This window comes from Mastigoproctus giganteus, chromosome 6 (genome assembly GCF_048544385.1).
Source record: "Mastigoproctus giganteus isolate SK-2022 chromosome 6, ASM4854438v1, whole genome shotgun sequence".
NCBI lineage: Eukaryota > Metazoa > Arthropoda > Arachnida > Uropygi > Thelyphonidae > Mastigoproctus > Mastigoproctus giganteus.
The window spans coordinates 22,004,937-22,027,717 of NC_143580.1; the positions used below are offsets into that span (position 1 = coordinate 22,004,937).

The window sequence follows — 22,781 nt, forward strand, 5'->3', positions numbered from 1 at the left end:
AGGTGTAAGTAAATAAAACTTACATATAGTCCTGAAAAGACACTTCTATCCAATGTTGAAACTTCTCTTCAGAACTAGATGAAAGACTTATTTATGTAGATATAAAAAGATAGACTCAACACTTAGTTCCATCAATTCACACCAGCTCTGAACGTAATGGAACTGGTAGTGCCCCATCTTTTTTTTTTTTTTTTTTTTTTTTGCCCTCTATTTCTAGTCCTTGATTCACTATGCTAATTGGATGGCAGAGTGCCTGTAATCCCTTTAGTAATTCGTGAGGAAATGATTTCTGTGCTTCAGATTAACCCTTTATTTGCACTGACCAGTGCCCATTTGTTTTTGATCGGATGGCGGTGCTGTCGAAACAATTGTCAGGGATCTGATGCCTCGTTTTAAATAAATAGAAAAATACTTCCCTTTTGGAAGTTCTATTTATTCGAAGACAGAGAAAGAAATAAAAGCACGTGGAATGGTCTTTTTTTTTTTTTTTTTTTTTTTATTTCAAACAGGTTGGTCGGTGCCTTCTATCAACGAGCTACAATTTCATTTATGTTTTATAGAGGGCAGTGAAGTCAATATTTATTTCGCCGCGTGTGAATTTGATAAGATTGAGACTTCTGGGTTATGTGGTGCAAGGGTTTTTGTAAACGTTGTATTAGCTTGTCGATATATACTATTATGAAAGTTAATCTTGCCTAAAGTTAATAGTTATAAAATATATTAAAAAAAAAAAAAAAACGAAAATGGCTCCTGTGGTATCACCGACATGTTATGAATTTTGGAAAACTAAACTGAATGGTGCACGCTTTGTCGTGGCGCCAATGGTTGACCAAAGTGAATTGGCTTGGAGACTTCTCAGTCGGCGGTATGGAGCCCATTTGTGTTATACTCCGATGCTACATGCATCCGTATTTGTTAAAGATGCTCGATACAGAAGGGAAAATCTAATGTCCTGTGAAGAGGATCATCCTCTAATTGTTCAGGTAAAAAAAAGTACTATCATCAGTATTGTACATAATCAAACAGCTGCGTCGCCATGAATTTAAAAGTAAGAGGGATATGTAAGGGGTGTCCATAAAGTTGATATAAGAAAATTAGTAATTACTGACATATATAGAGCATTGTTCAAGGTATTTGAACACTGAGATGCAAACAAAATGTCGCTTCTTCCCACTACCAGAAAAAGGTTGCGCAGTAATAGTATTTGTTTCCCAGTCGCGGCTGATCACAGCTGCAACTATTGCCCGAATACGGTCGTCCGCTCGTTTCATGTTGTTATCATCACTAGCCATATGGTGCAAGGAAGCCTGAGGCTTTTGTTGCACCAACCAAAAAGAAATTTTTGAGTTTAAGGGGGCATAAATTCAAATTGAGGAAAGACATAGAATAGATGTGCGGAAATTTGCCTTTGGCCAGCGGGTGGAACAAATTGCTGGAACAAACTTCCAGCAATTTTGTTCCAAACTTAATTGCTGGAACAAACTTCCATCTGTCGTTGTGGAAGTTGATAGGTTAAATAAATTTAAGGAGGAACTGGACAGACATTTAGAGGGAATTGTTCTGTAAATTTTTTTTTTTTTTGGCTGATGCTGCATAAGCTCATACACTTGCTTTCTTGCATCACATGCCACTACTACTACCACCCTGAGAGAGAGAACAAGAGTCAGAAGTAGAAGGGAATTACCAAGGAAGAGAAGAATGAAGAATGAATGAAAATTTCATCTAAATCTCATATCTGAGATTTAGATGAAATTTTGCAGAACAACGATGTGAAGTTTGATCCACATGTGACATCCATGGTCAAATGGGATATAATACAGTAACTTTTATTTTTTATCAGGCTAAGATAGAACATTTATTAACTTTTATTAACTTTATTTTTAACTTTATTATTTTATTAAGATAGAACATTTATTACAAGTGTGTTAGTTCATCAGAATAATAATCAAAATAAAAAAGTTAGCAGCAAACTATGAAGTCACTATTGTTTTTTTTTTTTTTTTTTTTTTCTTTTTAGTAAAATTTAGAATAGGGTAACCCTCGGTGTCATCAAGCCTGTCACGTGACAGACCTGAACTGAGAAAAATGGTTGCAATTAGAAACAAAGGAGCAATATAAAAGGTAAAACTCCAGTTTATGGTAGCCTTACAAAATGGCGGCAAGGGGAAGAGGAGTGAAAGCAGTGATTGATGAGTTGACTCTGCCCACACTGCATTCCCCTTCTCCTCTCCGACTGTGCGTGACAGGTGTCACGTGACATAACAATATGTCGGAGCTGAAAATGAAGAAAAACTAATGGCAAAACAACAATTTTTTTTAAAAATCAAGTAACCAAAATTCACGTTATTCGGGGAACACAATATGTCAGAGCTGAAATGAAAAAGAAACAGCAAAATGGCAATTTTTTTAAAAACAAGTAACAAAAATTCACACCATGTGCAACTAGTGATTCTTCTCACCTGCACATTACTAGATGATTTCATAAGCATTAACAGTGAGAATTGGTGATGCACATCAAAAGAAAGCTTTTTTTTTTTTTTTGGTGGGCTGCCATTCCCCCAACCCCCACTTTTGTGATCATACATCACTGGACAATTCCACGTGCATTAACAATGAAATTGCTCTTTGTTAATGCACAAAATGTCTACAAAAATATCTATTTTTAAAAAGTTTTTGATGGAGCTGCCACCCCCTAACCCCCACTTTTGTGACCGAACATTACTAGACGATTCCACCTCTCATCATTCCTGGCATGCCTCATACGTGGTAGATGGCTTTCATCAACCGGTGAAATACCACCACTTTGCTTATTGGAGGCTTGAAGTGGTGAAACCCATGTTTAGTCTCTAGAGCAAAGTTTCCGGCATTCCCCTTCCCCCATACTTCTCCTTCAACCTAACCCAAGCACGGTACTAAGTACTATAGGTTCTAATACCTCTCGTGTTTGGGGTTCACATAAAAAAAAAAAAAAAAAAATACACCATTTAATCACAGCCTTAGCATTAGTTAGTAGAGGCATATGATGCAAGAAAGCAAGCTTATGCAGTATCAGCCAAAAAAAAAAAAAAAAAACACTCCCATTTCACCCCTCCATTCGTTCCAAATAAATTTAAGTCCAAATAAACAAATAAATTTAAAGCCTAAATAAATTTAAGTAAATAAACTTCCTAAATAAACTTCCACAACAAAGGATGGAAGTCTGTTCCACCAGCCTTACATCTCTCCCTTTCCAAACCAAACAGCATTTTTGCAGTCACTTTCTCCATTGGGATTGAACAAGGAATAAAACAAAAAAAAATGTGATGGTAACACACGGCAGCAGCAAAACAAAAAAGATACCAGCATAATGCAGCATGATAACCAAACACGAGCACACAACAACAATGAAACTAAAATTAGAATAATCGCCTGAGAGGGCATAAATTCAAATTGAGGAAAGACGGTTGTAAGATAAGATAGATGTGCGGAAGTTTGCCTTTAGCCAGTGGGTGGTTGATTGGTGGAACAAACTTCCATCTGTCGTAGTTGATAGCTTAAATAGATTCAAGGCAGAACTTGACAAACATTTGGAGCAAGTGGATGGGTGAAATAAAAGGGTTTTTTTTTTTTTTGGCTGATGCTATATAAGCTTGCTTTCTTGCATCATGTGCCTTTGCTAATGCTAAATGATAATTTCACAGTTGCCGCTACAATGACGTGGTGTCACATGACATCTGCCTGTAATGAAGAGGGGAAGTGCAGTGATTTGGTGGAGTCACACCCATCAATCATTGCTTTACCCCTTCTTCTCCTCGCCATTTTGGAGGGTGTACTAGAAACTGGAGTTAGGCCAAAAAAGAAGACAATAAGTTAATAAAAAAGTACAATTTTTTTTTTTTCTGCAGGCGTCTGTTATTATTTCAAACTAACAAGTCGTACAACTACGACTGCTAAACAATTCAGATTGTGAAGAAACCACATCAACACCAAAAGCACAAACAAAAACAATCACCTGACCAATGGGATGATCTCAACCACTGACCTCACCTGCTGGCTTGTATTAAAAAACTCACACTCCTTTTGCTTCAGTCCAGCTCGAATTAGTGGCATAAACTAACTTGACATTTTATCATTAGACAAAAACGAGTCTATTAAAAATCCACATTTCTTTTGCTAATCTAACTTAACATATTTTCACTAGACAAATGAAAGTATTAAAAACATGACATTTCCCTGTAACTGTTTTTTCCTTTCTAACTGCGATTATTTTTCTCAGTTCATGTCCTTCATGTGACCTGTTCGTCACATAGCCTTCCCAGTAACTCGTCATGTCACATAAGGTATTAAGGGCGAAGCAATCACGTCCTTCACTTCGACTGTAAGAAGAAATGGCGATGGGTGAAAAATGGTTATTTACACCAGGGACACACCCTTGGTTGGAGGTGAGTGGAATGGCTGTAAGCTTCAGTCCCTCCCAAAGAGACTTGAATAAAATAATATGAAAAAAATAAATAATAATAAAATAGAAATAAAAATTTATTTTCTCCTGGTGTAGGCAGTGGCTCTGATCCTTATCCTTCCCCAAAGAAAAATGTTTGGTGCACTATTTCAGAAAACATCTCTGGATGAAGAAGAAAATTTTCCTTTAAAAAAAAAATTGCAAACATTATTTTCAAAGAAATTGAAAATATTCAATTCCTTTGAAAGCACAGGGTGGCAAACCGTTTGCTAAGCAGTTGCAAACTAAGAAATTTTGTTTGAGGGAGGGGTTGTATGTTCCATTTGTTAGTTGTACAAGCATCACCATATGACAGTATAATTAATAATGTAAAACAAAATGTTCTTTGGGTGGCCAATGCCCTCCCCCACGGGGCACCTATGGTGCTAGGTTATAGGGGGTAGTCAACCCATGATCCACAATATATTTGATGACTTGCTGAGAAGCTATTCAAGTTGTGGAATACAGATGGTAATTTTGATATTGTTTTTGGAGAATCAGCATTAACACGAATGAACGAATGAATATTTCACATTGTGCTAATTGTTTTGTTTGTTAGTTTAATAATAATTAGTGGTATATAAAAAAAAACATATTTCAGAATCTGACTCATTTAAAGCATTCAGGGATTCAGGGTTGAGAAAAATCATTGCATTTCAGCAATCTCTTCATGATTTTAGAGTGGTGATCTGCGGAAACTGCCCCAAAAACGAAATTTGGAAATTATGAACATTTAGAATCTAGACAAAAATTTTGCATGGTTTTTGAGTTGAGTATTGTCCCCCCCTCTCTCATTTATTTTGTGCGTGCATGTTAGATATTCATTTCGTATTAAAAATTATTGTTCTTTATATTTTATTACAATTACTTTTAAAAAATATATATATATATATATATATATATATATATATATTTTTTTTTTTTTTTTTTTTTTTTAAATTTGGGAAAAAATTATTAACCAGAAATGCATGAGATGTAAATACATGCATTTTATGTGTAAATTTCATTTTACTTAAGCCTCTGAACAAATATTTTTTTTATAATAATCTCACTGCCCTCCATGACAGTATAATAGTTTCACCACTTGTCACAAATTTGGAGAGGTCTCTGTTTGAATCTTTTGGAGATTGAAAGTTTCTTCAGGCAGAGCTAGTTAGCTGATCCCAGGCCGAGGAAGTAGTTTTATGTACATAATTATTCCGAGTTTTCAGTTCATACAACATGCAGGTATGTGCACTATATAAAGAACAACACCAATGATGACTAGAGGTGCTCTTAGGGTATTGACCACCCTTCTGCAATAGAAAAATGGCCACCCCTCACAATGAATGTTACTAATAAAATATTAATTATAGTAACTACTGCCACAAAGTGCATTATTGAGAATGTTGTGTAAAGTTCCCATCCATATATAATTACTATGACAGCTGTCAAAATTATTAGTTTAGATTAATTCAAATTTCAAATATTAGTAAAAATTAGTAGATATTTGGTTTAATTTTATAAATTTTTATTTGGCAATTGAAATGGGGGGATGAACAATTTCAGCTGACAGAAGTTGGTTATAGCAACAAACTTCAAAGCAAGCGGTATGAAACTTAACAAAAATGCTTGTAATCATATAGAAGGCACCTCCGTAGCCAGGTGGGAAGGAGCAGCAGTGCGTAGCACACACTTCTTGATTAGACTGGGGTTCGAGCCCATCACCACCAAATACGGAGGATGCGGAAAGGTCAGGGAATGACCACCGCATATCCCGGAGCAATATGGCCTTAGTTGCTAATGCTCCTAAAAACCAAAAAAAAAAAAAAATCATATAGAATTATTGCTCACATACCTAATAATAATTAAATAAAAAATAAATTTAGTTTTTAAAAGGATGAATTCATGATAAATTATAATATATATGAAAGAATAAATAATATGAACAATGTCTTTGAATGAATAATTTATTTGTTTCAAATACAAGACTTAGCATTACAAAGTTTTACCCAAAATACAGTGTAAAGTAAAATAAAATATCAAAATATAAAAAATATCTTACAAATAACAAAGTATAGAAATGTATAATAATGCAGAATCAGTCCTTTTCCAGGTTCACATAAAATGTACTTTGCGAGCGCTTTCTATTGCAAGCTTTTTTTATTAATTTTTTTGCATTTAATTGACTGTGCAACTCGTGCAATTGAAATGATTGCCAGACTGCTTATATATTCGTTACTTATCATTGATCTTAAATAATATTATATATTAGTTTTAATTCAGGAAATGTTCTTTGCCCCATGGCAATGCTAACTATAATGTAAAATATGGCACCTCCATAGCCAGGTGAGCAGTAGCAGTGCGTAGCACCCGCTTCTTGATTAGACTGGGGTTCGAGCCCGTGACCACCAAATATGGAGGATGCGGAAAGGTCAGGGAATGACCACCACATATCCCCAGAGCAATATGGCCTTAGTTGCTAATGCTCCTAAAAATCAAATAACAACAACAATATAAAATATATGCAAATAGCAATACACATGTTGGGAAGTGTTGATGTCAAATTATTTTCCACAATATATTTTACATCTTGGGCAGTATAGTCATTTTTTCAAATTCATTTGTAGAATTTTAATTTCATCGATTAATTCTGAAAACCATCAATATCAGGTTCTTCAAACTGATTATCAGTTAATTTAATATGTAAATCTTTGCAGTTTTGTATTACTTCGTCTCTTGGCATATGATTGAATACAACACTGAAAATATTGAAGTTTCCTTTTAGCAACTGAAACTTTGTTATTCACTCAACTTTTTTTTGTTATAAAGTCACTAGTAATTTATCTAATTTTTTTTTTTTAAATTGTCGAGAGTAGTGTTTATCAACTATCTGGTACAAGAATGTTTTTGAATGATTTATTAAGATGATTTTAATTCCTTATCAGGATTTAAATTAAAATAAACTGTTTTTTATCATTTATATATTTTGTCTTACTGTTCATCATTATGACTGGATGTGTACAAAAACTAGTATTAGCAACATGATGCAAGGAAGCAAAGCATATATAGCGCCACCCAAGGGGGGGGGAGCACTTTATTTGCTCATTCCCTCCAATAATTTGTCCAAACATTTTAATTTATTCCAACTACCCATTCTGCAATGCTAGGTGGAAGTTTATTCCAACAGTGAATGCAAATTTCTGCATATTTATTCTGCACCCATCCTTTTTCAATTTAAATTTGTGTCATCTGAGAAAGAGTAAAGATGCCATTTGCATTTAGTGTACATAACCCTTTAAAAACCTTATACACATCAGTTAGCTCACAATACAAATGTGTAGTTTTGAGAGACTATAATTTACAGAACCTCAGTCTTGGTAAAAATATCCTTTTGTGTCTACAACTAATCTTGTTGTGCTTTGCACTATTTCCAACAGATCTGTCTTTCCTAAAATGTTGTTTTCAAATATGTATACAGTATTCTAGATATGCTCTAATCATCACCTTATGTAGTGGGATAATCCGGTGGGTTTCAACCATAGTGCCACGGCACTCTAAGGTCCTGCAACAACATTCTAGGGGTGCCACATAATTTGGGTTTAAGTTATTTAAACTTATTTATTTTTTTAAAATTTATATATTTATTTCATTATAAAAAGGTGTACGGATCCATTGTACGGTATCTTTTCAATTTTGTGGTAATCTATAATTGATGTTTATTTAGTACCTCTATATAAAGAATAAAATTATTATATAAGTATATATAATTTGTATTATGAATTATAATTATATTATTATAATAACTATCATATAACATTTTTTTTTAAATATTATATATATATATATACACAGAGAGAGAAAATTATTATTATTATTATTAGCTATATGGTGCAAGGAAGCCTGAGGCTTATGCTGCACCAGCAAAAAAAAAATTCCCAAGTTACCCTGAGAGAGAGAGTCAGTCAGTCAGTCAAAAGGGAATCACCAAGAAAGAGAAGAATGATGATATCCAGCTCAGGACCCTGGGTGTGCCAAGCCCATACTCACCAGATGTGAGCCCCTGGGGTTGGATCTAACAGGTAGAAAATTGAGTGGGGTGTCACAAAATAAAATAAATTACTTATGGGTGCTATTATTAAAAAAAAATGTTGAAAACCTCGGGATAATCACCTCTTTGTCCCTACTGGCAAAGTTTCTGTATATCATTGACAGAATGCTATGAACTCTTCAGCCTGTTTGCATTGCTTAAAGAATTTAATGTCGGATAGTACAATTACCCCATACTCCACCACTTTGAGTTTGATACCACTATTCTGGGCTTAATGATGCAAATCAGTAATCTTTGCACTTTTCAGTATTGAACCTCAATTACCATTTTTCGGCCGATGTGCCTAGTTTACTTAGATCTTGAAGTAGCATATCCTGATTACTGTAATTAACTATTGTCCACCTTTGTATCATCATCAAACTTGAAGTACCTGTGTCAGTACCATTAATAAATATTAAAAACAGTAAAGGCATCCAACACCAACCTTGTGGTATCACACTTATCTCGTTAGTCCATGAAGAGCTGTGGCCATTTATAAGCCCCTTTGTCATTTCTGCCACTTAGCCATCCTTTAACGTCACTGCAGTTTATACAAAAAGTCATACATGTGGTACGGTATCAAAGGCTTTACTGGAAACTAAGTGTATGATGTCAAAATTATTCTTTGCATTTTGTTTCTTTTGAATTTTTGTGACTTTTTTTCAGATTCAGATTTCAGTCAGGCATGATGGCCATTGTAACAAACCCATGCTGTGATGACTCCATTTCTATTAAGATGATCTTGTATTATTTCTTTAACTGTTGTCTCCACAATTTTTCTGGGTGCAGAGGTCAAACTTGTTGGTAAACTGTGAATACAGAATGTTCTATATGAACAAAGAGGGGTCAGTATACATTGATAAATGGTCAGCTATTGTATATGAGATTGGCTGGTAGTGAAAGTTGGTGTGCCAAATAAAGTTGTTTTTCAGGACGAGAGGCAGTGCACACTGTGGTGCCTTCAGTTGTTCCAGACATCATGATCACCTCAGTGTGTATACCTTATTTTGTGCAATTAATAATAATAAAATTTAAAAATTTTATTTAACTGATCTGGTGTGGCTTGCTTTTTTTTTTAGGACAACAAACACAACTGTGTAGTGGCTATGGTTGTTACCACACTCCTAGAGGGCCTGGAAGTGCTTCCCTGCTCACTCTGTAGTCCAATTTTAACCTTTACTGTGATTACCATCATTTTGAGCTTCTGAGGAGGACCACAACAACAAAGTGAAAGGCATTTAAAATGTTGCAGCCAAACGTGATTGGCCATGATAACAATATATTGAATTGTGACCAGCATCAAGAGGTTTCCATTCTGCTGGCAACTTTGCCTGGTGAAAGGAGACTATGCTGAATTTGACCACAATATTATGTGGCTCTATGTACTCATAATCTTTCTGCCCCTGTCTATAAATTTGAATCAGTCTTGTGAATGTTTTCCCTAAGTGTCTCCATTCAGGAGGAGGAAGATAGCTGCTACTAGATTGTGGAAAGCATATTTATGCTTAGGTTTTTTTTGGCATTGTTACATTGTGGGTTTTTGCCAGTAATGGTCAAGGTCTCCATTATAGTCAGATGGAATTATGACAGTAGCTGCAAACTTTGACATTGTTTTTATTTTGTTGTATAAAACAATATCCATGTAGTTACTGAAGCTATGAATATTGGTTCATCCTGTTGTATTTTTATAGATTGTGTCTGTCTTCTATAGGTTGTAGTCTGTCTAAGGATAGTTTTATTTTTGAGAGATAGGAAAATCATAATCACATCAAGAGACTAATATAAGCTGGTTAGGGAATGCTTTTATATTTAATTCACATTTGTGTTTTATCCTTGATATCACTAGTAAGAACCTGAATGCCTCTTTTCCTTTCTCATTGATTTCCAAAATGTTCACTACTTAATTGAGTTAGCACGATCTCTGAGAGTTTGTTTTTAGGTTGTTCAGAAATCACTAAATATTAGAATTTCACATATTGAGGTCCCACATATATATATATATATATTTACTTATATTTAAATACAATAAAAGCCTGATTATCTGACATCTGTGGGGATTGCCGGATGCATGGGTTTTCCAGTCGGATGAGCATTACTTTTATAGGTGATACAACAAAATGCTGTAATGTGTAGTTAAATTTTTTAGTCACACTAAGAAATTTAACTACTTAGTCATACTGTAGTTTCTTTCCTTTGGTTTAATTTTAAAATACTTTTTTCTACACTTAGCATTGTAAACTTGTCACCAATTGAGCTTTTGTATCATAAATTGTTGAAAAACCAAGATCATACTCCTTTTGCACGACCTTGGCTTCTCAAAAGTAACAATTTCTAGTCTTTTACAAATATCCAATTTCTGTTTTAAGGTGAATGCAACACCTCTGTGTTTTTAACCAGCTTTGATCTTTTTTGGATATCTTAATGGATGGATGGGTTTGGATATTTATGGACATTACAATTTAAATCATATATTTGGCTTTTGGTACTGTTGCACATGGAAGACTGCTGCACAAATTGGAGCAGTGTAGTATTGGAGGCAAATTGCTGCTATGGATAAAGGGATGGTTGAGTGGGAGAAGACAGAGAGTGGTAATCAATGGACACTGCTCTTCTTGGACTAATGTTATTAGTGGTCCCCCAGGGTTCAGTGTTGGGTCCATTGTTGTTTTCTGTATTCATTAATGATATTGATGATGGTATATCATCAATACGACAGTACGCTGCTTCAACATGGTCTAGAAAAGTTGAGCAGATGGGAACTGAAGTTTAACATTGACAAATGTAAAGTACTGCATATGGGAAGTAGTAACCCCAGAGTAATGTATCGACTATGTGGTATACACTGACACCGGTAGAGAGTGAAAAGGAACTGGGGGTAATTGTGCAGGCAGATATGAAGTTTTCTGAGCAGTGTAGATGGTCTGCAAGTTGTAGCACATGGTGTCTTGTCAATTATATACAGCAGGAGTGGCCTACTTAATTTGTGATGTGATCTACTTTTTTCCTTCAAAATGTACCACGATCTACCATCTCAAAAATTACATTGCACAAGGTGCACAAATCGAGGGATGACTGTATATTTAAAATTCGTCGTGATTGACCGAAATTAAATCCGCGATCGACTCGTTGGCCACCCCTGATATACAGGAATTTTTTTAGCAGGGATAAGGAGGTGATTATCCCCTTGTATAAGGCAATGGTCAGGCCACACCTTGAGTACTGTATACAGGTCTAGGGGCCTCATTTTAAGAATGATGTAGAGCTGTTGGAACAAGTACAGAGAAGGGCAACAAGATTAGCGAATGGAACAAAGGGTTGCTCTTACAAAGAAAGGCTTAAATTTTGCAAATTACGGTATCTGGAGACTAGGCACCTGCGAGGTGATCTGATTGAGGTGTATAAAGCTTTGAATGGTTTGAGCATGCTCAATGCTGATGGGATTCTTCCTCTTGCTCAGAATAATCGCGTGAGAGGGCATAAATTCAAATTGAGGAAAGACAGTTGTAGAATAGATGTGCGGAAGTTTGCCTTTAGCCAGCGGGTGGTTGATAGCTTAAATAGATCCAAAGCAGAACTAGACCAACAGTTGGAGTGAGTGGATGGGTGAAATGAGAAGGGTGTGGTTTTTTTTTTTTTTTGGCTGAATGCTAAATACACTTGCCTAAGTAACTGATACTTTAATGGGAGCAGCTGGGCAAAGGATAGTTTTCATAAGTATATCAGTGTTTCTAGTGGTCACTTTTGATCCAGTGTAAACAGTGAATACTGTACAGTCTTTTCCAGTGCTAAAAAGTTTTCTTCAAGAAATTTTTTTTTTTTGGGTTTGAAATTAATTTCTTCTTGCCTGTTAAACATTGTTTGTATTTAATGCATTTTTGTAATGTTTGATTTCTTAATTCATAGCCCTTTTTTCCTACTGGGTTAGTAAGTAATACAGTTGCCGTTTTTTTAATGTATGATTTAAAATATGCCAATTGTACGAACATAGATGAATGTGCTGGAAAGCTACGCTTTTACTTTTATATCTATATTTCATTGACTTTGTTTTTCAGTGTACTGTAAAATTTAATAACGTTAATTGTTGCTATTACATCGGATAACTAACTGCTACCTACTGTAATTAAATTTCTGAGTATGTTTATAATAATAACTATCCAGTTAAAGAAATTAATTAAAAATATAAATATGTTTAATGCTGCATTTTTTTTTAATTATTGAAATGTTTTATAAATTTAAATTTTACTTTTTATCTTATTTTGCATTGTTAGTTTTGTGCAAATGATCCAGGCACTCTAGTTGAGGCTGCCCATTTGGCAAAAGGCTGCTGTGAGGCTGTTGATTTAAACCTTGGCTGCCCACAATCAATTGCCCGTCGAGGACATTATGGGGCATTTTTACAAGAGGAGTGGGATCTCTTGTATAAAATGGGTAAACAGTTATTTATTTATTTAGTTTTTTGAATTATTATAGTTTAAAATGTATTAAGACCTCACCATTTTATGACTTTGCATGTTGCTGACCATTTACAGAAAATTTCTTAAGACTACGCCTTGCCTATCACAAACAAAACACTTGATAATTCTTGAAACCTAACCACACTCTTTTCTTGTAGGTCTTAAATCTTGCTAATTTCAGACGTATTGATCACAGAATAATATACATGGAAAATACTATAGAAGAATACATCTGTGGACAAGCTCTGTCTACAAACATTTCATCATGAAAGTTAATGCACAGAAACAAGTGTCAGTGCACTTTCAGTGGAGTTAACCACCTGCAGAGGAGGGAGATATGAATCCCAATAAATCTTGTTTTTCATTCGATAGAAGAACTTGTAGAATATTTTGGAAAAGGTTTCGTCAGCTCATCTGTAAAACACTGTGTTAGCAGTCTTATGATCTGACCAGTGGTTTTTGCAGTGGTTTCAGTTGTCTACCTTGCAGAAGGAATGACATTCTGACATCCTTAATAATGCTGGAAATGACTAAATATGTTTAATGCTGCAAAAGGCTGCTGTGAGGCTGTTGATTTAAACCTTGGCTGCCCACAATCAATTGCCAGTCGAGGACATTATGGGGCATTTTTACAAGAGGAGTGGGATGAATTAACTTATAATTCATCTGTAATGTTATTAAATAACACTGACTCGAATCTGTAAAATGTCTTTACATTCAGCCAAAAAAAAAAAACTACCCACATTATTTATTCAAACTACTCACTTCCACACCAAATGGAATATTTTTCAAAAAATCAGTTACCCTCTGGCTGAAATTTTCACACATCTTCATGCAACTATCCTTTTTCGATTTAAATTTATCCCTTTATGTGTGTCATCCAAGAAGGAGTAAGAATGCTACCAACATTTATATTGCCGGTAGCGTTCTTACCTTACAATTTCAAGCAGGACAGTGCTCTCTGTCCCGAAGCCTGGTATATGCAATGAATTGGTTTGGGGAAGATAATGCAACACTGTAGAATCAGCCTCCTTAGTGATATGTAAGGGCTAATCCATGAAGACCAACTTAACTTATAATTCATCTGTAATGTTATTAAATAACACTGACTCGAATCTGTAAAATGTCTTTATTATGATAAGGCCAGGTGGGCAGGAGCAGCAGTGCATAGCACATGCTTCTTGATTAGACCGGAGTTCTTGCCTGTGACCGCCAAATATGGAGGATGCAGAAAGGTCAGGGAATGACCACCGCATATCCCCGTAGCAATATAGCCTTAGTTTCTAATGCTCCTGGCACCTCCGTAGCCAGGTGGGCAGGAGCAGCAGTGCATAGCACACACTTCTTGATTAAACCGGGGTTCGAGTCCGTGACCACCAAATACGGAGGATGCGGAAAGGTCAGGAAATGACCACTGCATATCCCAGGGCAATATGGCCTTAGTTGCTAATGCTCCTAAAAACCAAATAATAATAGCTAATGCTCCTAAAAACTAAATAACAAACAAACAACATATTATGATAATATAAAATAAAATACACGCGTACTGATCGTATAACTGTATATTAAAACGAAATAAAATAAATGTTGTATAACAAGAATAAAATACAATAAAATTATAAAATAAAAGCGATAAAAGTTGTTTAAAATTGCCAGAACCACTAACACAGGAACTTTCGGCAGCAGCGGCCACCTTCATCAGCTATAGTGGTTTTATATCTATATTTAATTGACTTTGTTTTTCAGTGTACTGTAAAATTGAATAAAGTTAATTGTTGCTATTACATTGGATAACTAACTACTACCTACTGTAATTAAATTTCTGGGTATGATTATAATAATAACTGTCCAGTTAAAGAAATGAATTAAAAATATAAATATGTTTAATTCTTGATATACCGACAATCTATATGTACCACATACGTCTCAGCAGGTCTGCGACATTAACTATGGCGTTTGTGCATGGTTCGCTTCTCGTACATTGGAACCGGAAAGTGGACGGGCCACTCTAAACCGTTCATCTCTTTGTAGGATAAGAGCTTTAAAGAGTGGATGAATGCGACAGCCCTTATCCCTAGGCACCTCTGTAGCCAGTTGGAAAGGAGCAGCAGTGCATAACACACGCTTCTTGATTAGACCGGGGTTCGAGCCCGTGATCCACCAAATACAGAGGATACGGAAAGGTCGGGGAATGACCACCGCATATCCCGGAGCAATATGGCCTCAGTTGCTAATGCTCCTAAAAACCAAATAACAAACAAACAAACAAGCCCTTATCCCTATTAAAGACTGTAGCACTCGGATGAACATATTCTTAAATTCTCCAGCCATTTCCGGTTCCAAAAGCCATTTGCCTTATCCACGATCACGGCTTCTTTAGCAGTAATGCCATGCCAGTTTCCCAGGCATGTTCCAAACCTCCGTAATTTGCAGTCTTAAGGGCTCTATCGTGTTCCTCCAGGCGATCCCACAGTCTGCGTTTCGTTTCCCCCACAATCAGGACACTCAATTTCATATATGACCACACTAGTGTCATTACCTGCAATAGGATCTTTAGTTGCAGATGCTACTGTGTACAGCCTCCGATCTGGCAGCTGCACACAGTGTATCTTACACGAATGTAAGATATGGGAAATGGGTTCCGAAATGCCCGGATAGTAGGGGATATATGCGGTGGAAACAGGTGTAAAAGCATCACTGCGAATGTTGTTTATACCTCTTAAACACCTCTCAATGGTGCTCTGGGTGTAACCGCACGTTACAAGTCCGCTGTAACATGTTTAATCTCTTTGCCTCTCTCTCTCTCTCTCTTCAGACGAGGAGCAGTGGGACCCTACCCTTTCCATTAAGGCCTTAACCACACTAATTTTGTGGCAACTGGCCTCAGCTGTTTTGAAGTGTGTGTATTAGCTCAGACACATTGGTTTTCTGTAAACCTTAGTTTTCAAGTGTCGGCCTTCTCTGTGTACACACACGTCTAGGAATGGAAGCCCCCTTCCCCCGCTCAACCTCCGAAGTAAACCGAATATAAGGCGAACTGCTATTCAACCAATCAAGTATTTCTATTTTGTGTCCTCTTTGTATCACCATGAACATGTCATCAATGTATCTCTTCCATGCACATAATGGGGGAGGACTAGAGCTCCCCAACATCCTATCTTCAAATTCTTCCATGGCTAAGTTGGCTATAATTGCACTAATAGGTAAACCCCATGGCCACTCCCTGAACCTGCTGGTACATAACCTTTTGAAATAACATAGTGGTACTAGATAAACATAAGCCAATAGCTTCACAAATATCTTCACCACTTAGGGCTGTCCTATTTTTCAAAGTACCATCCCTACTCAAAGCATTCCCCACACAATCCAAGCCGTATTCAACAGGTATATATGTGAACAAAGAAACGACATCAAAGGATGCCATAATCTCACCCTCTTCTACCTCTTGAGCACGGACGAGCTGTACAAATTCCCTGCTGTTTTTAGTAATATGATCTGAGTGTCCTACTACGGGGAGTACAAGTTCAGCCAGAAATCTGGATTGTGCATGCATTGGACTGCCAATAAACTACACAATGGGTCTGAGAGGTACCCTAGCCTTGTGCACTTTAGGCAGACCATAAAATTTAGTTAAGTGACAGCCCCGATGCATGCAACCTCCAGGAAACCTCCTCAGATATTTTTCCTGCCTTAAGCCAACTCTGGACCAACTTATTAATTCGTTCTAGTCCACCCAGGGGATTTCTACGAATGATCTTATACGTAGACCTGCCGTTCAGTAAACTAAGGGCCTTTTCCTGATAGTTGTCTTTGTTCAACTTTACCGTAGATCTACCCTTCTACACGTAGTATTACAATATTATCAACTTGTTTTAATTCTCTTAATGCTTTTCTTTGTGCAACTGTTAAATTGGAAGTGGCTTTGTGGGCTGAACCTAATGTGCACAATGTCCTAATCCGGATCTCATTAGCTGTGACCTCAGGAAAATTGGCCACAGCCCTCTCTATACCCATTGCAATGTCTGCTATGGGGAGCCTACGAGGGATTAAACTGAAATTGGGGCCTAGATTTAATAATTCTATCTGTTCATTTGTTAACTCCTTATCACTCAGGTTATGAATGAACTCGCCTCCAGTGATTACATTACTTTCCCCCCTCTCTTCTTCTCTTAATCTATTATATTTGTTCACTGGCTTTTGTTTATATTCATCCGAGATCCGGGTAGCTTTGGCCATCATTTTGGAAATGGCTGGAGAGTTTAAGAATATGTTTGTCTGAGCGCTACAGTCTTAATAGGGATAAGGGCTGTTGCATTCATCCACTCTTTGAAGCCCTTATCCTACGTAGAGACTAATGGTTTAGAGTGGCCCGTCCACTTTTTGGTTACAATGCACGAGAAGTGAACCGTGCACAGACGCCATAGTTCATGTCGCAGACCTGCTGAGACGTATGTGGTACATATAGATTGTCAGTCATCCTGCAACCACTATAGCTGATGAAGGCAGCCACTGCTGCCGAATGCTCCTGTGTTAGTGGTTCTAGTGATTTTAAACAACTTTCATTGCTTTTAATTTTATATATTTTATTGTATTTTATTCTTGTTCTACAACATTTATTTTATTTTGTTTTGTTTTATTATACAGTATGCATATATTTTATTTTATATTATCATAATAAAGACATTTTACAGATTTGAGTCAGTCTTATTTTGTAGCATTACAGAAGAATTACAGAGTTCCTGACTCCAGAGGCCTTTTCAATGAACCAACTTCATTTGTTAATTAACAACTCTCCTACTAAAAGAATATTTCTACCATCTGCCATAAATTGGTAGAATGCATTTCATGAAGACTATATCTGCTGTATTACAGGCAAATAGAGGTTCTACAATGTATTAAAATTTAATTTGTAAAATGATTATACAGGGGGTCCCCAGTATCCGAGTTCCCACAGTTACAAGGATTTGATAATAAAAGAATTAAAGCTTTTTTCATTGAGAAAATTGACCAAGCACTTGAATATTTTTGTAAGAATGATCTTCTTCATGATCATGTAACAAAGGTTATGTGCAAAGTTAAAGACATAAACTAAATGCTACCACACAATTTTATCTGAAAAAATACCGAAAAAAAAAAAAAATAACCCTGGATTCATTCTTTATTCGTATAACTGGAAAATAGTGTAACTTCAATAAACTTTACTTAACCTTACAGTTGTTGTCAACATATTATAATAAAAAATGTCTAATAAAATAATTTTCTCATTTTTCAGTTTCTTCATCCATTTTTTTACTATATACAAGTACATAATAAACATTACTATATAATATCAGTGTAGATACACCATAGACAACTCTTAAAGAAAAACTATGGTAGTAATGTGAAAGGCATCATTTCATCTCTATCTCATATTGTGCTCATCCTTCACAACGAGTTTCCATGTATTGCACTACCTTGACACTTCTTGATTAGACCGGGGTTCGAGCCCGTCACCACCAAATACGGAGGATGCGGAAAGGTCAGGGAATGACCATAGCATATCCCGGAGCAATATGGCCTTAGTTGCTAATGCTCCTAAAAACCAAATAACAAACAAACAAACAAACAAGCAAGCACTACCTTAAATAAATAACGCTTCACTTAGAGAAGACTATTGTTACTAATTCTTGGTGGGCACTGCTTGCAAAATGGTATGGGATAAGAAACTCTGTTATCCACATACTATTCCTATTAGACTTAGGAAAGCAAAAAGGTGTTGGAAAGTGATAGTAGAAGAGGAAGAAATGCCGTCGAAAGAAGAAAGGGACAGTTACTCCCACTCACTGACTGAACTAAATCACTATAAATCCCCCAAATAGGCAACGTTTCTCCATCCTTTACAATGAGTTACCATGTATTGCACTATCTCGAATAAGTAATGCTTCACTAATAGAGTAGACTTGTTACTTATTCTCGGTGGGCACCCACCCAGACAGCACCGGTTCACCAACCGATGAAAAGCCAACTAGCTTTGAAATGGTGATGCCTGGGTGGGTGCCCACCGAGAATAAGTAACAACAGTCTTCTCTATTAGTGAAGCATTACTTATTCGAGATAGTGCAATACATGGGCAACTCATTGTGAAGGATGAGCACAATATGAGATACGATGAAATGATGCCTTTCACACTACTGCTGTAGCTTTTCTTTAAGAGTGTCTGTGGTGTATCTACGCCAATATTATATAGATATAGAATCTTAAATTCTTAAAATATTATGCCTGTTTAATTTATTTAAATAATAAACATTACGAAAATTTGGTTCCCGTTTTAAGTGGAATTTTCTGGAACCAATTATCCCCTGTATTTTCTCTGTGTTCCAATCCTTTTGGTATAAAAAATATATATTTATTCCTACTTTATATATTCCTGAAACATCTTATTCTTTCTCTCTCTCTCTCTCTCTCTCTCTCTCTCTCTCTCTCTCTCTCTGTCTCTCTGTCTTAAAAAAAAAGCTTTAAGGTTGAACTACTAATCTTTGTTAATGATATTAAGTTTTACAGTCAAACATAAAAGATGCTTCAGTTTAAATTGCTTATATTTTTTGATATAATTAATGTACAGGATTGATTCAGTTTTAATTATCTGCTGAATGGTAGGATCAACAAGAGCAGGAAGTACTGATCCTACAAGAGGTAGTTATTCTTGGTGACTGTTATTGGGGAAATGGAGAATTTTATTTAACTTAATGAGGATGGTTGGAATAAGATCAGGGTAGGACAAAAGTTAGCGCTATTGTTGTACATGTAAGTATTAATGATATTAAGCATAGGCAATCTGAGACTTTACTTCATACATATGAGGTGATGTTGAGAAAAAGATGATAGAGTTAGGTTGGCTGAATTTGAAAATGTCTGGAATTTAGCAGAGGCCCATGGGGAGAGATGGTGACCCTGGAGAGATTGTGCAAGGCTCATGAGGTAGAATTTTTCACAGCATGGCCTGTGCTTTTTTAACCGAATGGTCTGTTTTTATAGAGATGAGCTACACAGACAAATGTTTAATGACAGTCATAAGCAGAGGTGGAATCGCCGACCGGGCTAGCCGGGTGGGTAAAATGCCTGTCTGGCAACCCAAAGGTCGCGGGTTCAATTCCCGCCTTGGGCTTGGATCAAAGTACTGCAAAAACCTTGGGAGGTGCATTATGGCCACAGAAGCCTATGCGCCAACAAACTACCAAAAAAAAAAAAAAAAAAAGGAGGGAATCGATTCTGCATTGCTTCTGTCGGAATGTGCTGTAATGTGGAAAGATGTATTTGAGCTGGGGGGGTTTACAAAGCCTAATGGGGCCTTGTAAATCCCCCAGCTCAATTTTAATGCTGATCAGTGAACCACTCTCAAACAGTACTGGCAGGGTGCATTATTCTGGTGGAACAACCTGCCATCTGGGAAGACAGTCACTGTGAAAGGAAGTATCTGATCAGCCAAAATGGATGGATAGTTTTTAGCATTGAGTGCAGTCTAGGGATATGAGGGCACCAAGAGATTCCCAGGAAAACATCCCCCCATACTTAAACAATGCTGCCACCTGCCTGTTACTATTGGACCAGGATTTGTAGAGATTCCGCTCCACAGTTTGTCATCTTATCCTTTACTGTTCACATGGCATTAGCAGGACATTCATTGGAAAAGACATGATTCAAGTGGTCCAACAACACCATTGAGATGCAAACTTTAGGTGTCATTGGTGATGAGTAGCTGTAAGCATGGGTACCATGACCAGGCACCTACTCAGTGGGCCCATACAGAGAAGAGTTTGTTGGGTTGTGGTTGTAGAAACACCGCTGGCCATCTGCCATCCCCTGGTTAAAGTCCATGGTCAGCCATTCCACCATTTTCTGCACAAGGTGGGATGGCCGACATTGACGACCATCAATGAGATGTGTGTGTGCCTGCCATCCCAGCTACTACTGCTGCTCTCCACTAACGATCCACTCTTGGAACATTTTAACTACAGCACTCCACAACAGCCCACAAGATTTGCAGTTTCTGTAATACTGCTACCCTTCAACCAGTACCCAACAATCATTCCATTTTCGAAGTCTGTCAGATCATATTCCTTACCCATGTTGTTCAAATATTTCATATGGACTAAATGCTAATGGGGTCGTTACCTTTTCTTAAAAAACGCAAGGGCATCTTTGTGGGTTATTTGAAATACGTGTGGAAACTATCCCCTACACAGTTCATCAGCTGTGAGAGGATTGCTTTTCTTTGCATGGTCTTTCAGCACCTTTTGTCATGCAAGAATGCAACCTGCACTATCACATTTACTGTTTCTTACCATGACACATGTGGCATTAGGTAGGGACGAAACATCCATTTGTTAAAACACAGGGATGGTCATAATGTTTTGACTGGACACTGTACTTATATTACAGTAAAGCTTTTGATACAATTCCACATAAGTTATTTTTGTGGAACAATGTGACATTAGAGACAAGTTACTATTATGTATAAAAGTATGGTTAAGTAGGAGCCACTGCATTTCATAGCCTAATGTTATGAATGTCACCCAAGAGTTTGGTGTTTGGGTTGAGATTCAGTTGCGGGTACAGCCAATGAGAATGAAGAGAATGAAGGCAGACGGCTCCACCCAGTGGGCGGAGTCAATTACGTCCTCAAGATCACAACTGACACCGGTGCCACGAAGTGCGTGTCACCCGTGTCACAGTGCGTGGCACGCGATATTGATATCACGTTTTGATGTCACGTGGTTGCGGTTTAATCATCGTAATTAATCACGTGGTTTAATCATCGTTATTAAAAAGAAAAAATTTAAAAAAAAAATAATACTTAAACGGCTGAATAATCCCGGGGGTGTGGGGGCTGAGCCCCCACATTGACGGGGGTCTGGGGGCAGAGCCCCCAGAAAAAAAAAAATTAAATTTAATTTGAAATGTCGGCTGATGAAAGTGACGTGGCCACTTTCCTCCTCTTCTGAGCCTTCTAATTGGCTGATTAGTAATTCCTAATTCCCCCCATTTCTGTGGTTCCTCGTGATTTTATTTCTAGTTCAGCCACGTTGGGTGCAGCTGTGATTTGTAGTTCAGCCACGTTGGGTGCAGCTGTGATTTGTAGTGCTGCCACGTTGAGTGCAGGTGTGAATTCCTTTGTTTTAGGTATGTATTCTTTGTTTTTTTAGCTTTTCTGATGATGTGCATCCCAAATTTTCATTGTTAATGCTGGTGAAATCGGATAGTAAACAACCTTTTTTTTGAAAAAAATGTTCATGAAAATCTTCAAATTTTCATTGTTAATGCTGGTGAAATCGGATAGTAAACAACCTTTTTTTTAAAAAAAATCATCATAACCATTTCTGTTGTTCACGTGCATCCGCAATTCTCGTTGTTAATTAATGCTCGCGAAATACTCTTTTTTGCAATTCCCTGGCGAATTTTACGTTGTGCTGTATTACCTGCGGTCGAGAAAACGGTTAGTTTTCTGAAATTCAAATGTCACGTGACATTTCGCGAACTCGTAGAAACGTGTATTTTTGTATGTGGATTTTTCTGATTTTCGCTTTTATCCTTTGTTTTCAGCTTTCACTTTCGTTGCTGTGCCACGTGCCATCTGCGTGTCACTTCGCCTCCGCCGGGCGAGGAGAGGAGAGGAGGGGGAACGCAGTGAGTGGGTGGAGTCAAAACCCGTCAATCACTGCTTTTCCCCTTCCTTTCCTCGTCGCCATTTTGGTTGGCCGTACCCTATATTGAATCTTTACCGGTGTTTGACTCTTTACTGCTT

General features: G+C 36.8%; 1 protein-coding gene across 1 annotated transcript in view; it reads left to right on the forward strand.

The window, feature by feature from the left end:
- The first annotated feature begins 767 nt into the window (after positions 1–767).
- Positions 768–22,781, forward strand: part of Dus1 (Dihydrouridine synthase 1) — a 60,223-nt gene continuing 38,209 nt past the window's right edge. The window contains exons 1-2 of the mRNA XM_090375018.1: positions 768–983; positions 12,815–12,974. Of these exons, the coding sequence (XP_090231144.1) occupies positions 822–983; positions 12,815–12,974 (322 nt within the window). The 5' untranslated portion in view covers positions 768–821. The remainder of the gene's footprint in view (positions 984–12,814; positions 12,975–22,781) is intronic.